The 13,488-nt window shown below is 42.4% G+C and overlaps 2 protein-coding genes across 2 annotated transcripts in view; both read left to right on the top strand.

Annotated features, from left to right (window-relative positions):
- Positions 1–13,488, top strand: part of LOC126759248 (luc7-like protein 3) — a 144,273-nt gene that overhangs the window by 72,402 nt on the left and 58,383 nt on the right. The window lies entirely within an intron of this gene.
- LOC126759261 (uncharacterized) lies at positions 969–3,699 on the top strand. Its single transcript, XM_050473991.1, has 3 exons — positions 969–1,306; positions 3,205–3,373; positions 3,516–3,699. The coding sequence occupies exons 1-3, from the start codon at positions 1,243–1,245 to the stop codon at positions 3,592–3,594; spliced, it is 312 nt and encodes a 103-aa protein (XP_050329948.1). The 5' UTR covers positions 969–1,242; the 3' UTR covers positions 3,595–3,699.

The raw sequence follows: 13,488 nt of genomic DNA, 5'->3' as shown, positions 1-13,488 counted from the left end.
CCCTTCAATCTGCTGCTGGAAAAAATAATTCGAGCTGCAGAACTTAATCGAGCAGGTACAATCTTCTATAACAGTGTACAGCTGCCGGCGTATGCCGATGCTACAACGGACAAGCGTAACTAGCTGTCCAAGAGAGCTTATTCGTGGACTCACCTAACCTAATTCCACACATTTCTTTAAATTTAAGACATAATAATGTCGGCTGACAGTTACCTAGTTTTCACTCTCACTCCATAAAACCACTTAGATAAAATCAATCGTTTTTAATGAAGTTGGTGCACAAGGTTACTCTGTGTAAAATGGAAATGGGCACATGAACTTAAAAAAATATATACTCCGATACCGTTATCAATTTGCACGCACGATCGGTTGCACACTCACTAATATAACGTTACACGCTTAAAGCAGTAAAATACTATAAAGACTAACACTTCTACAAAAGAAAGTTACACTGCGTCTTCACGCATTCCTTTTACTGGCTCTCAGTTTACTACTCAGAAGACACGTTGCTCACTTGAAGAAATCAGTTGCTTGCCAGATTTTACCAGCTTTTGACACTGAAAACAGCTTTTGTGGGCGAGGGGTTAGCGTGCCGTGCAATAGGCATTGTCCAAGCGCACTCTGCAAGCGATCTTTGCTGGTGCACCGAAATTCTCAAGCTTATCGGCGCATACTGTGCATACATACTAACAACGCTCGGCGCCTTCATGTAATCGCTTGGCGCAACAACAACAAGTGAAGAAAAAAATAATTAAAATCACTTGCCTTGCTCGCGTATTGCCAGGGAAAGTGCGTAAACAAATAAATCTGGTGCAAGTCACAGAAGGTTAACGGTTGAGGGCTCTTCATGGCGCTGGTGGCGACTTGTAAGAATTTCATAATACTCGTAATTACAAATTGAATTTTTTCCATCACTTAATTGAGTTGTTTGTGCGTTGGGTAGTTCGCTATAAAAGCGAGTGGAAAATTAAATTCGGGTTTCAGTTCGGCTTTTACCGTTTGAACGAAAACAGTCGGCGAATGGAAAGATTTATTTTCTGTTGGATGAAAATTGAGTTTATAGAAAGTTAAGACTAACTTTTATACAAAAACAAAAAAAAAAACAAAAAAATAATTAAATAAATTTTCTTAAAATTGCATAATTTATATTTAAATTTTGTGACAAATATATAACCCCAAGTCTTCACGAAAAGTTTTCTAACTCAAAGTGATCCACGAAAAATTTGAAATATTTCCACTGAAATGAAAATAACTGAATTTATTTGTGTGCTGGTTTTGCTGGTTGTGCTCTGCAGTCCCCAAGCGTGTAAGTGAAATTAAATTTGATTAACCGGCCCTATTCGCACCCTCGTTGATGTTGGTGAATATTGACCAGAAGTAATGTATATAATATGTATATGCAAATAATGTGGCATTCGGAATGAAATTTTTACTACCGGATTCAGCGCAGAAGCAGAGATAGACTTGAATATTTGTCTACTCCGGAAGATTTTTACTAGACAGGAGTCTTAGCTTGATGCATCCATAAGTATCAATATGTTTAGTGGTCCGTTCTCAAGCTAGTAGTAGTGGGTTCTTCAATTTAAAAACTCTCGGTTTTGGTATTGTGGGTTCAAATCCGCCTATTTCTAGGTCTCAAAAAATTTAACTCTGCTTCTTTTGGTTGAACCCAGGGGCGGATCCACGGGGGAGGGTTGGAACCCCAAAAGTTAAAAGTTATACGTTATTTCCATCATAAGTGACACTCCGCGAAGAAAAATACTTGGAGTTGCAAGTACAAAATTATATACATAGTTCCCTCACCAAAATTCTACTCTGGATCCGCGCCTGGTTGAACCACAGTTTGACAGCTGAACATCTCAACATATTTGTTTCTTGATAACAGACTATAGAATTCTTACGCATTTGTGAACAAATTGGGTAATGTCAAGGGTTTCTATGGACTCTTGAAAGGTTAATGGTTTCGGATAATTTCGATTTTATGTCTTTTCCCCATTTTTTTCTGAATATACAGCGAAAAATTGCGATTGGCATAGTAATTCAAGGGTTTCGAGAAGACAGGCCAATGCGAATATAGTTCTCAAAAGAGAATACTAAGACAACTGGTGGATCTTTCATGACCTTACATAAGTAGCAAAAACGCGGACGCGGCCACCTTTGAGATACCTGCAAAAGATCGGATATTTTTTTCTTCGTTAACATAATAAACTTTTCATATAAGTTCTACAGGGTTTGTCCAGAAAGTAATAGGACTGAATTTCTTCCGTCGCGACTGCACTTCGGAGCGTACGCGCACCGACTGTATTCGGTAGAGGGCGTTCCTAGCTAACGAACGAGCGGCTTGTCAGTTGTCTCCGAGCACCTGGAGAGTCAGAACAAACATTTTCGCGCGACGTGTTCCATGAGTGGTGCAAGCCGAAAATGTAGCGTTCGTTAGAGCAGAGGTACGCGATTAAATTCTGTGTGAAATTCGGTAAATTTGCGATAGAGATATGATCCAGAAGGCTTAACCAGATGTTGCTTTAGCAAGAAGTGGGGTGTTTCGGTGGTACCAGGTCTTTTTGGAGGGCTGGGAAGAGGTCGCTGATGAAGACCGTGCTGGGAGACCTGCGACTTCGACGAACACCGACAATGTGACTCGTGTCCGCAAAGTTTTGAACCCAGACCGTCGACTAAGTATTCGTTTAATTCCCCAGATGTTAAGTTTAAGGTGGAAGTCCTCAAGAGACTCAAATGAAGGGTCAATCGGGTCCGAAAATACATTGTAGCCGATTGGAAGTGTCCCACGACAACGCCCCGGCTCACACCGCCTTTCTTGTGAACAGCTACCTAACCAAGGCCGGCATCCCAACGCTTCCGCAGCCGCCCTACAGTCCAAATGTGCCAACCGGACTTTTTTGTTTCCTTGCCTGAAAAGGCCGATAAAAGAGGATCCAAGCAGCATGAACCTCGGCTCTCAAGGCTATTCCGGAGAATGCCTTCCGTGACGCCTTCAATGCTTAGAAATCGCGATGGCAGCGCTGCATCGACTCAGAAGGAGCCTATTTTGAAAGTTTTTAAAGAATTGTGACGATTGGTTCAATATTTTGTTTTTAAATCGACTCAGTCCTATTACTTTCCGGACAAACCCTGTATATGCATGCTTAAGTGGTTTTGTTAAGTAAAATTATCAGCAGTTTAAAAATCTTCGGAAATACTCCACAGCCTCTGTCAAGAGTTGCAGTTACACCGCGCTGACCGCCGGCCCTCAAGCCGTAACGTACGATGCCGCCACAGATAAGAGCGTGGAATATGTGGATTATGGCACCAACACGAACGGAATTTGCGTACAGCGCGCGCGCTGCAGCAGGGAATATGTGACGCAAGTGATCAAGTAAGTGAAGTGTAGCCAAAGTGAAAACAAAGTTAATTGAAAAAATTAATTAAATGAAAATAAAGTAAACATATCAATCAGATTTATCAGTAGCGATTCAAAAACAGAATGAAAGTATTTTATTTGCTGCTTTGTTTTACAGATGCAGCGATCTGCGAATAACTTGTGAAAACCGCAAATTATTTGAGGGAGAGTTTCCGGCCTGCTGTGTGAAGTGTTGACATAAGAAGGGAGAAATGTTAAATGGGTTTAAGCGAACGGTGTGACGAAAAATGAGAATAATGGAAACAATAAAAAATGTGGAAGAAAAATGTTTATCAAAATTATTTGAAAAAATTTCAGTTTAGAGCTTGTTGGGTACCTTGGGCCAAGCACAAGGTGGAGCATAGGCAACCTATTGGGTAGTCGAAAAAGTCTATTCGTATTTTGTCAATAGTTGTCTTTGCATTCGTATATCTCCAGTGCTACCAATCACATTGTGTCATACCATAAACCATCGAAATACGAAGACTTTTTCGACTACCCAATATATTTATGTCTCCGAATAGCTTTTCGCTACATTGTACTCCTAGCGTTAAAGCTTTAAAGTAAAGAAATTAGAATTCTCCACAGAATATTTTGCAAATCTGCTTAGCGCGCAGCCTACGGCTGCTTTTACTTCTTACAGCATTGTATTATGAAGAATCTGCGAAAATTAGTGCACGCTGTTTCACCCCTAAAAAATATGGCTGTGTTCACTACCAAAAAGGCAGTACGCTGTCAGCCGACTGTCAAACTCGCGCGCCACCTGTTCCACACTGGACTTGTTGTTTTTGTAAATTCATGCGACTTCCAGTCTCCAAGCGAAACGAAGTGCAGCCGCGAAAGAAACTGACCTGCGCAGCTGAGTGGCTCGTGCCAGTGTTGAGTATCCACTTTTGCAGTTGTTGTTGACATTTTGGTGTTGTTGGCGCTGCTGCCGCTGCTACTGCTAATCAAATTTTAAACATATTACTATGCCGCCACTATGCTACCTTGGCATCTGCGTAGGCGCGTGCACGGAGCAGGGGCCGCGCACAGTGAACTGGCTGCTACGCCGGATGCCACAGGCGTTGGCGGCGACGGGGAAGTTGTGAGCGGCGGCTGCACCGGGCGGAGATTACATCTACCATATGTACGATGATGCACAACAATGTGAGGCATGCATTTTAGGTAAACATGTTGCCGCGCTGCGTGCCACTTACCGCGCTGCAGTTGTGAAGCAAAAGTGAGCCAGCATTTTGATTGCCTGCAATTTGAGGTGCAAATGCGAAGCGGAAATAAACGAAATGACAATGACGCCGGCACCGTTGCAAGCGCCACCGCAAACGCCATGCATACGGAAATGAGTGGCGATAACAAAAGCAGGCAATAAACTGCAAAAATAACGGTAACTAAATTAGCGCTGATTTTGTAATCTTTCACACATCTATGCCTCTCAGGCAACGCTTGAAATAGAAATTGCAACTCGGTAGGGAGGGACGAGGTTGCAGACGATGACTTGTGAGCGGTATGGTTCACAATTTTCGGTCTGTCTGTATGCACTGCATCGCCGCATATTTTAATATTTACCGTTATACATGCAAGTGCGTGTGTAAGCAGGCATTTCATTGTTACCATAATGCCTAGCCACTTTGTGTTGGGCAGTTGACCAACTTACAAAGCCATCGACTAACCCAGCGACGCGCTACTGGAAACGTTATGCGCTTCCTCTGCCCATCGACCGACCAACCGACCGACCTGACCAAGATTTTCATTTTTAATTTTTGCCTTAAGAGTTCATAAATGGACAACTTATGCGCACATACTGGTGTATGGACACCTATAAGAGAGAGCTAGTTAAAAATATAGCCACAGTGGGCTGAATGTGGTACAAAGGGGCTCTGGCTGTTTTTATAATACATAGAGGTCTACGTGCCTTAAGATGCCGAAATTCCGAGGGGACACTTTGTCTCGCTTGATTACTTGATAGACTGCTGTCAAAAGATGTCAGATAGACGTCAGATGTCAGCTGTCAGATGGATGTTAGAGATTGATGATTATGTAGTGAATCAAGTAAAACTGTACCGAGTTTGCAAGGATCGCACAGAAGTCGTATGAAGGATATAAAGAATTGGTAAGGACTTGAAAGATAAGTAATTCTTAAAGAAAGGACTCACAATATTTAAGTGTGAAACTCGGTAAATCTGCGACAGAGACGTTTGATATGATCAAGAAGGCTTATCCAAATTTTGCTTCAGCAAGAAGTGGTTCGGTGGCACCAGGCCTTTTTGAAGATCGGAAGAATGAGCAAATCCAAAGTGAAAACGATGCTCATTGTCTTTGTTGACATCAAAGGCATCGTTCAACCAAGGCCAGCATCCCAACGCTTCGGCAGCCGCGATACAGCCCAGATGTGGGATCCAAGCAGCATGCACCTCGGCTCTCAAGGCTATTCCGGAGAATGCCTTCCGTGACGCCTTCAATGCTTAGAAATCGCGCTGGCAGCGCTGCATCGACGCAGAAGGAGCCTATTTTGAAAGTTTTAAAGAATTTTAACGATTGGTTCAATAATTTTTTTTAAATCGACTCGGTCCTATCACTTTCCGGACAAACCCTGTAAAGTCTCGGTTGGAGTTATACCATTTCGTTGCGTTACTATTGCCTCACTGTGCCATATTACCGCACAATCGTGTATTTCGCCACGTGAAAAGGCAAACCCTTATCGTTTTGTCGACCTTTCGAGTGGTGAGCCACACACGAGCGCGTGGGTGTAGGCAGCGCGTGGCAAGGAGTTCGGTGCGTGTAACCCGCGATAGCCAAGAGTCAGCGGCTTGTAGCCGGAGGTGGGGACTTGCGACTTACAAACCATGTAATGGCAATTATGGCTGTTGTCGCTTAAATGTTACGCATTGTTGTTGTTGTTGTTGTAAGGACACATATTTTTGTTATTACATTGTGTAGTTGGCGCGGATGTGGGGAGCTTGTTGCTGAGGCGAACGAGTTTTATTACGGAATTTTTTATTTATATTATCTGTAACTCGCTGTGTTGTTGTGGTCATGTAAGCAGGAAGCAGGCAGTTAACTGCTGTCGTTGTGCCGGCAGTTACAATAAAATTGTCTGATTTTCATTTTATGCTTTTGTTCAGCGCCAGCTGCGTATATAGGGCGGGATAGCGGTGAGTTTTAAATAAAAAGTTAAGTGCAACAACAAATTAGTAGCATGAACAGCGCGAGGAGTGCAAATCTGCCAGGCTTTCTTTCATGCCAAGTTACATTTGAGCTTTCTTGCCAGACGCCTTGCCCTCCCCACACTTTTTCTGTCACTTTCACACTTTTCTTTTCTTGCACGGCTCTTTTTTTGTCGCAACTGATGGCATGTTGATGAAATGTTGTGCCTTGTTTTGGCCGTTTTTTTTGACTGTGCTGAGTATCTGCTTGCGTTCGAAATGCTTGAATGCGTGATTGTACTTTTGTTTGTACGTGCTTGTGTGTGTGTGTGTCTGGATATGACTCTTTGTTTATGTCACTTCTTTGCAGTCATTGTGCTCCAAAGTACAGGCACAGGCACACGTTCAAGCATAAGCTCAAGCATAAGCACAAGCACTTACCCGTAATAGTGTTTCCTGTTGCTGTTTTTGCTGTTGCTACTAATGCTGTTGTTGTTTCTATGTTTCTCTGTATTTATTTATTCATTTATTTGCTCATTTGTTCTGCTGGAGCTGCCATGTTGTTCACTTTCCCAACTTCCTGTGTGTCAGCGCATGCATGCCATTTTTCATATTTGCTTTATTGTCTTGAGTGTTGGCATTATGTCGCTGGCAGACAACCAAAACTTGGTCAAATGTGTGTCGAGCGAGTCGAGTGCGGGGCAATGTGTGCGCCCATACATTTTTGATATTTAGAAATTGCTCTTAAAATAATGGCGAGCTTTCTTCGTAAAGTGCAAAAAGTGTGCATATTTATAACTGTACAATGACACAGTTTCATGCAAATTGCTTCATCATTCCATCGCTTTGGCATTTCTATAGAAGAGCTATATTTGGCATGAGTTGAGAAAATTTGTGTGAAAATGTACACTAAGAAGTCCCGGAAGCACTCCTAGGCTTACTTGTTGATCGTAAGCTTCCAACTACAAAGCTAGACTACTGTTGCAAAGTGTAGAGACAGCTTCGCAAAATCTGTAAGAAACCATGTTTCATTAATTTTGATGATAGACTACTCGTTGCCCAGTGTGAATGAATAGCTGAGGCGACACTAGCCGGAATATCAGGAAAAATCTGACCTGCTCGACAATCAACCCATATTTTTCGAAAGCACTTAGATAGGTTAATTTCATTGTGGAACTAATCGAGAAGTAACTTAAGAGATGGTGACAGCCTTCTTAGCAACCTGGCTAGCTTAGCAGTTGTCTCTATTATAAGAGGGCTTAGACAGTCCGACGTACACTTCTAACAACAAAATTGTAGAGCTTACAAAAAATGGTCCGACCCATTGTTTCGGAGAACCTAGAAGCTTGTATATCTATCAATCACATAAGATGAACGGAAGAATAGTATCCAAAAAGAGTGACAAATTCGCTTATTTGAACTTTTAGTAGGAGCCTTTTATTTTGCTTTTTTCTTAGCAACGGCTGGAAAGTCCAAAACTTAGAGATCTAATTATTGAGTACTATTAATCTAGTTTAAGCCGATAGAGAATATCCAGGTCTACAAAAACACTCAGAAACCCAAGCTAAGCACACATTGAAACGAAGACTGCAGGTAGGATGACACGGACGAAGGACCAAAAGAGTATACTGTAACTGGCGGTGTGCCACAAGGTTCCATACAGAGTCCACTCTTATGGAATGTCCTGTATGATGGAATACTACGTTTCCCGCTGCTCAAAAGTCAGAAGATTATAGGATACGCCGCTGATGTAGCGGTAATTTTTGTAGCCAAAGGGCTCCACCAAATTCAGAGCATATCTAGTGCGATTGTGGCCAAAAATACTATAAAGTATTGGCTACATAGCTCAAAACTTCAACTGACGGACACAGCATTACAGCATAATCAACCCTAAATCATCTTGGTGATACTCGTAGAGGCAAGACTCAGTTACAAAGTTCACATTGAACAAGTATACGGAAAAGACGCCCGTGTAAATGCGACTTATCCAGAATCATGGCCAACATAGGAGGACCAAAACAAGCCGGCTCCTGACCAGAATTGATGCATAAAACATATGCAAGAATGGCAAATCAGTGTTCCGGCTCCGCACGGTGTCTCATAGAGCCGCTAGCATTATATCTGTGATAATGCTGCCAGACATAAAGGCTCGAGAACTGAAGCGAATCTAGGATAAAAGCAAATTATAGACAGGAAGCTGACAATGGCTGAGCGTGAAGAGAAAAGACAAGCCAGCTTACAGGATTGGCAAAATCGTTGGGACATAGCAGGAAAGGGAAGATGTACGCACCGATTAATCGGAAATGTACAAGCATGCGTGGAATGAATTTTAGATGACGCAGGACACGGATGTTTTAGAGAGTACCTGAATAAGTACGGTCATGACAATGGAGTTACCTGCTCTTTCTGTGGTAGCAGTAGCGAAAATGTGGAGCATAATATTTTCTATTGCCTGAGATTTAAACAGAGCGGCAAGAGCTGGAGATGGAAGTGGCAGGCCAAATAACACCTGATAATAAAGTGTCTTATAGTATACTGCAAACGAAACAAGTATGGTATATCATGGAATGACAAAGAAGCAGCGAAGCTTGAGCCGCAAATAGCGAGATAATGACGTGAGTCAATGGGCTAAACTAGCCCTGCGATGTAATGCGGTTCCGGCGGTTCCGCAGGGCCTTTCTACAAAGCTACGGATCACGGACTTAAGGGTTTAGTACGTAGCCGTACTGTTTCACAAGTCTAATATAGTAAGATAATACGTATTAGGCGAGGGCCCGAATGAGGTGTACCTTTAGCGAGCAGCAGGAATCCTGCATACCGCATACTACTAAGTATCAATATCTATTGAAGATCCCACCTTCGGGAACAAAAAACAAAACAAAAGGGAAGATGTACTTGCTGAGAGAATTGCTGTGAGCGCTGAGCATAATCGGCCCAGAAGCAGTTGGCAGGTTTCTCTTTCTAGCTCCGCGTGTTGTGTTGATAGTGCCTTACTTGCTTCACACCACAATGTCTTAGACTTAAGCGGACTTAAAGTAAATTTAAAAAGCGGAAAAGTAAATAAAACTTGTTTAAGCCCCTGTAAGTGCGCTTAGTTTTTAATTTCTCACTCTTTTCCACAGATTTTATGAAATATTTCTTTTAATTTCATTCTCTGCAGCCAAAACTTGTAAACTTTACCACACTTGAACAGTGCAAGTATAATCTTTGATTTTTGCTAATTTTTCTCGGAAAAATTCCTTTAAGAATGAATGCCAAGCACGTCCGACCAACGAAACAACAACGACAACAATTGTGGCGATTATAAAAACACAAGAACAAATAAGAACAACGACAGGCACGGGGCGAATGCGAAAAGTTATACCGTTAATTGCCGAACAATCATTAGCGACTTTTTCCGCATCGACGAGGAAACATAAGCATCTAAATTAAATGGCAATAACAACAATAACCACAACAAGCGTGGGCATCTTAGATGGCAGATTATAAGTAAGATTAAACATAAATAAAGAAAAGCTGCGCAGAAGGGGCAGATAAAAGTTGAAAGATAGCGCAAAAGCTGGCGGAGGATGAGGGAGCGTAAGAAAGCTCAACAAAAGCAACAGCAACAGCAACAGCAATGCTTTAAAAGACAAACAAAAATAATAAGCAATATAATAATGCGATAAACTCAAGTGAGTTAATACCGAACGCAGCAACAATAAATAATCTAAGAAAGCAACAACAGAAACAAACACGAAAAGTACGCACATAAAAAACTCAGCGCTGCTCGCTGCGAAACCGGGGAAAAAAGCAAAGATTGCAACATTTATCATTTTTTTGCACAACTTCCGTTATTTGCAGCTTACATCGAACGACGGGGCGGGGGTGCGACTGACAGCAGATTAGGCTAACTGAACTGCAAATGAAGGACAGCAGACACAGCGGCACAGTGGCGCGTGCGGCTGCTGCGTTGAGTACAGTTGCCGGGAAGTTAATGAAGGAAATGATAAATCCGGCGGAAGAAGAGCATGCGGAAAGAAGTGAGTGATTGTATTGTAAGAAAGTGTGAAGCGGCCAGTGAGTGAAGTCCAGCAATGCGCAGTGATGGCGGGTGTAGGCGCCGCGACGTGGCGGCGGATATTGCGCGAGCGCTGCGCTGCTTGTGGATTTGTTCAATCAAATTAGTGTAGGGCAATGGTCGGCTGCGGATTGCGAAGAGTGTGGCGAGTCAGTCAGCGCATGGAATGCGCGAATCCACTATGAAGGAAGACATCATGAAAATTAATATTACTGAAAAAATAAAAAAACCAGGGTAGACGTAGCAATTAAAAGTGAAGCAAAAAATCGGCGAGCGAAGCTCCGTTTTCCCTCCATGACTGAAGTGGCGCGACCGGCAGTGTGCTGACCGCTTAGAAAAACGTAAAAAATTTAGTAGAAAATGCCAGCGCGTTTCTATAATTTTGCAAAATTGCCTGTTTTATTGCTCAAACCATTGTGTTGGCCCGCCCTAACCGCATGCCATAATGGACCGTTGAACTGTTGCATTGCCTGGATAATGAACCGAGCAAGTGCGGTAAATTCTTGGAAGATACAAAATCAAACAGAAAATATTTAGGAGAATAGGAGTACTTGCATGAAGCTTAACTATAAGAATTTTTCTTTTCACTGCACAACAATTTTCGAAGTACTGATAGCCAAATCTTTTCCCTTCCACAAGTTCCACAAGTTTAACAACGAAGTAGATCTTTACACTTAGTTAACTCTTGTACATTCCTTGAATTCCAACTATTTCATTAGTAAAAATGTGTTGTAGTCGGTCTGCGATAACTTTAAGAATATATTTCGTTTCGTCTTTCTTTGTGCAGGTTGAAAGTTTCAACCAGTTTTTCTATGAATTCTTATTTGTTCTGTTGTAACAGAACCTGCTGAGCAGAGCAACCGAGGAGTGAACATAAATATAAGTATATTTGGTATATTTTCGCAAACTTAGACCGATATGTACTATAGTATTGACCAACGGAACCCCATAAGTTTCGATATTGTCTTTGGCTCAAGAAAAAGTTTTCTAACTTTCTAACGGAATATTTTTAAGATTCTCTCAGTTCAGGTAAGACTCTAACCAGATAACACCAAAAAAATGTATCCAGAGTTTGGACCTTAAGGACTTATTAGGTTTTACAATCCAATCAACGTTTCTACAGTGTTTGTCCGGAAAGTAAAAGGACTGAGTCAATTTAAAAAAAATTTATTGAACCAATCGTTACAATTCTTTAAAAACTTCCAAAATAGGCTCCTACTGCGACGATGCAGAGCGATTTCCAAGCGTTGAAGGCGTCACGGGAGGTATTCTCCGGAATAGACTTGAGAGTCGAGGTACGTGCTGCTTGGATCCCCTCTGTCGTCTCAAAATGCTTGCCTTTTATCGACCATTACAGGCAAGGAAACAAAAAAGTCCGTGGGGGCCACATCTAAGCTGTAGGGCGGCTGCGGAAGCTTTGGGATACCGGCCTTGTTTAGGTAGCTGTTCACAAGAAAGGCGTTGTGAGCCGCGGCGTTCAGTGTAGCCTTTTCCAGCCTAGAAGCGGTGATCTTGTGGTGAACTAGGGAAGACAAACTAACTGAAGGCAACGAGTTTTGGGAGCTACATCACTGTTGGCATTGATATAGTTAAACGCTGGCTATGCCATGTCGTTTGCATGGAACTCAACTCGAGACTTACGGGTGGAAAACGGAAGCAAGGGCGCCCACGCATCCAATGGAAGGACCAAGTGCATAGCGATCTGTTTGCACTTGGGATGTACAACTGGGGTGACCTCGCAAAGGATGCAGACAACTGCCGAAGTTTTGTGTTCACGGCCCAGACCAGATTTCATTCTTCTTGAGTTGAGTTGAGGAACACCAAGAAAAAAGAGATTAATTAGACTTCCCAATTAAGATACCATTGGAACAAATGACCACACTTTAATGACAAAATGTAAGAATTTTGCCGGTGCGCTTACCCAGATGCCACTAAGTTTGAGTTTGAAGGTGGAAATAACGATTTGCGACTGGCAATGTCTGCCAATAAATGAGTCATAATTAAAGCATCTTGCTATTTTTTTACTATAAAAGTACGTCCACTCGAGAACAAATCCTTGCCACCCACACACATGTCGGCGCTGCGATTGCAGACTGGCAGACACTTAAAATTCGCCATGTATGAGTGACATTACGAGCTATCTCTCTGTCATAGTCATGGCCCCTATAGCCCTTATGGTCCTTGGCAACTTTGCATATGCATAAATGTCCATAAATACCGGTATTTACAGCATAAATTACAACACTTCAGCCTGAGCTGACACCAGCACTTACGGCACCATCGGCAACAAGGTAGAATTTAATATGGAAGATTTGAGTGTGGAGGAAGAGTCTTCGGTTTTCGCCAACAATTAAACTGCAGCAAACGACTGCCGTTAGACTTGTGAGCGTATGTATGTATGTATGTGTACGTGTGGCTGAAAGCAAAGCGAGGTGGAATAAATGCGTTGCAACTGCTGGCAGCCTTTGGCTACGAGCTTAGTTCTGTCGCCGCTAACCTTGTGCATGCAAGCACACGTGTGTACATGCGAGCGTAAGTACTTGTATAATGTAATTAAATTAAATAATTTCGCCCGGTGTTAAAATGTAGCAAAGTAGCAAAGAAAAATGGTTGTCGGCGGCAGTCGAAGAAGGAAGCAGAAACCTTTTTCTGATTTGGCGCTTTTTCGTTCATTTCGCTTTGCGTAGTTGTTGTTTCAGCCGGTGTGCTATGCTCGCTGCGGATTACTTTTGTAAAAAGCGCCATTTGTATGTGTTTGAAGAATGTACGTGAGCATGAAGTTCGGTCGGTGCTCGCGAATGTGTCGCAGAAATACGTATGCACGTCGAGCGCTGAAGCCGTCTCTAGCTAAACGCGCCCGTTCCTATGTCGCTGCCACCGCTGACGTC

This window comes from Bactrocera neohumeralis, chromosome 5 (assembly GCF_024586455.1).
Source record: "Bactrocera neohumeralis isolate Rockhampton chromosome 5, APGP_CSIRO_Bneo_wtdbg2-racon-allhic-juicebox.fasta_v2, whole genome shotgun sequence".
Classification (NCBI taxonomy): Eukaryota; Metazoa; Arthropoda; class Insecta; order Diptera; family Tephritidae; genus Bactrocera; species Bactrocera neohumeralis.
This window is presented reverse-complemented; position numbering and strand designations above follow the sequence as displayed.